Below are 2,907 nucleotides of genomic sequence, written 5' to 3'. Positions count from 1 at the left end.
TAAAATGATTCAATTGTATTCATAAAAGTATGCAATAATTTCATCAATGTTTTGTTATGACGTTGTCACGTTAAACTATCGTCCGTAAATATAATTTACAGACAACCAATTTTTTAACACTATTACTAAAATGCTAAAAAACTCACATTCATTTCCATCATTAGGATAGAATACATATTCTGGTACAAAATCAGGATTATATTATCTGCAACCTTTCTGATGCCCTTTATCCTAGTTACACTCGAACTGGTAAAACCTTTTTCAATGTTTTGTATTTGCTTTTACTCCTTTAGGAAAAGCCAAACAATATATGATATAAGTATAAAAATAAGAATATGTTTAATGTACTGCCGTCTAGTATTTTTCCAAATAAAAAGATTAATTTTTTAGGTCCTTCAGTGTAACACATATAAAAAAGATAAAGAAACAACTTTTGTTTGGTGCAAACAAATTTATTTTAGGACTTTAGCGTGATGAGCGAGAATCATTCGTCGCTGGAGCGGCGCCCATAGCACCCGAACAGGCGTCACTCTGGAAGGTTCTGGAACAATCGTGGTGTGACCTAGATCCCGTTAGGGACCTGGGTCCCGTCCTCTGGCTCGCGGGCCTAGTAGTAGTAGGGGTAGTAGGGGTAGCGCTGGCCGCGGCTGGCGGCAGCTGCGGCCGCGGCGGCTGCGGCGCTGGAGCCTCCGTACAGGCCGGACCCGCTGGCGGCGGCAGCTGCAGCTGCAGCGGCGGCGGAGGAGTCGTACCCGCCGTAGTAGGGCGGCAGGTAGCCGGAGCCGTAGGGCAGGTATATGGCGGAGCAGGCGGCCACGAGGACCAGCAGGGCGATCACGACCTGGGGAAGACACGTGACCACAGTTCAAACACGCTGCTGCCCACTAATCCGATCTAGAAGGAAGAGCAGCTTGCTCACCAAGCTAGAGGGAACGCAATTATTCCCCGTGGACTACCGAGTCTGTGAATTAAAAGGCAAATATTAAAAAAAAACTATGCCATGCCTACTACGGCTGATTCTTAGAAGACGATACAAAATTACAGATACGAAGTAAATCTATTGCATTACAAACTGTTATCTAAGGGTAATTAGTGATAGCATGTTTGCTAGTTTAGGTTCGTTACTTTAACGGAAAAAATATGTATTTACCGATTCAGCCTTAACAGAAAAAAAAACCTTTTAATTTCATGGCTTTATTCAGTGAAAAACTATGTAGCTGTGAAAACAGGTGAAATTTTTTCAATGCTAATACAAGTTCGTGTATCAACAAATCAATACTTTTTCGGCAGTCAATTATTCACATTTATATAAAAAAAAGAACAATTCACTCTATGTTCAGACAAATTAAAAATTTCAAACCTTAAACTTGATTTAAGACAATCATAGATCAATATAAAACGGCGTAGACAGAAGTTGGCTGGCTAAGCAATAGAATGTCCATACATTTTAACTAAAGATATTTTCAAAAACTCCTCAGAGGCGACAAGGATGCACGAAAACACCCGAGTGACTTGTTCTTTTCACGAACCTGTGAATCGGCGATCCTTTCGAGGATCTATTTTGTGAAATCAATCAAAAAAAAAAGCCTGACATCCTGCAAGATCCTTTGAGGGTATATTCCGTCATCAACAATGGGACGTGGGAACCACCTACCTTGAGAGACATGTTTGGTGGAGTTTTGAGTTGTTTCTCGTTCTCGGAACCGGAGATGGAGTGTGCACATGGCTTGGGAGAGGAGGGTATTTATACTCCGTTGGTGCACTTGGTTCTAAGGGAAAGCGTTATTGTGGGGAAATAGGAGGGGGAAGGGGTTATGGATGGGGGGGCGGGTGGAGGGGTGGGTGGGTCGTATTTTGTTTTCGGAACGTGGTCGAACCAGGAAATTCGCACATTAACTCCCGCAACAGCGGCGGGGGGAGGCGGCGCGTCAGCGTGGACGTGATTTTATTTTCCCCCCTCAAACTTTGTCGTGGACTGTATGGCTGTACAACCTCCCCCCCCCCCCCCAACCGCCCACATCCGAAAACATTTCCTTAAGGAAAAGAGTCTGACGCCGGGCGATCGAACGCACCGGAACGTCCCGATCACGACCTCCCAAGGCTGCACGCCTCGCCGCTGGTGGTTCGTGCCGACGTGGCCAGACTAGTCGGCGTGGACCTGCGATGTTTGAATCTCACCTCACGAGTGGCTTAGTACCACCGCGAACCCGCGACGCGATATCGGGCGCTTCCTGGTCGCAGGCCTCGATAAGGGCCATTATTAGAACTAAAGGAGGTTGTCTGTAAAGTCGGTTTACGGACGATAATTTTACGTGATAACGTCATAAGAAAACATTGATGAAAAATTGCATACTTTTTAATTTTCAAATATTATTTACAGTTTTTTGCAATTTTAATTTAGATAATTACTTTAAATATAATCACAAACAATTAGTTAAAAAGCCCGCCTTAACCTGTTTGATATTATATAAGATTTTCCCGCACGGATGGTTGGCCGGTTCTTGCACGCTCGGCTCAGGCGGAACGTGACAATTTTTAGTGCGTGCAGCCGGCGTTCATCGATTTATAAGACGTTATCACGTTAAAAAATAAAAGAATTGCCTGTTTAACGTTTTATGAACAAAATATTTCGAAAAATAAATCCTAATGTGAAAACGTCGTACGCATAACCGCATAACCAAGCTGTGCTAGCCCCGTCAATGAATTTATGTTGAGTTACTAATCAATCTTAAAAGTATTTGATTATTTTACAGATTTTGAACACATAGGCCCGTAGTATACATTCGGTAAAAAAAAGATTGCAACATAGCATATTATACCATACATAATTGTATATTAAAATACCAGTAACTATTTCTCCTAAACCACGATAAAATAAAATCAAGTATTCTAACATGGCTTTTAAGG

The 2,907-nt window shown here is 42.5% G+C and overlaps 1 protein-coding gene across 1 annotated transcript; it reads right to left on the bottom strand.

Annotated features, from left to right (window-relative positions):
- Positions 1 to 431: 431 nt before the first annotated feature.
- On the bottom strand, positions 432 to 1,741 carry LOC134532384 (transcription factor SOX-1-like). Its single transcript, XM_063368820.1, has 2 exons — positions 1,655 to 1,741; positions 432 to 841 (listed from the first exon to the last, which is right to left on the bottom strand). Exons 1-2 carry the CDS (start codon positions 1,664 to 1,666, stop codon positions 608 to 610), a joined length of 246 nt encoding a protein of 81 aa, XP_063224890.1. The 5' UTR covers positions 1,667 to 1,741; the 3' UTR covers positions 432 to 607.
- Positions 1,742 to 2,907: the final 1,166 nt, after the last annotated feature.

The sequence above is a fragment of the Bacillus rossius genome, chromosome 5, assembly GCF_032445375.1.
Source record: "Bacillus rossius redtenbacheri isolate Brsri chromosome 5, Brsri_v3, whole genome shotgun sequence".
Lineage (NCBI taxonomy): Eukaryota > Metazoa > Arthropoda > Insecta > Phasmatodea > Bacillidae > Bacillus > Bacillus rossius.
The sequence above is the reverse complement of the archived record's forward strand: the minus strand, read 5'-3'. Positions and strand labels throughout refer to the sequence as shown.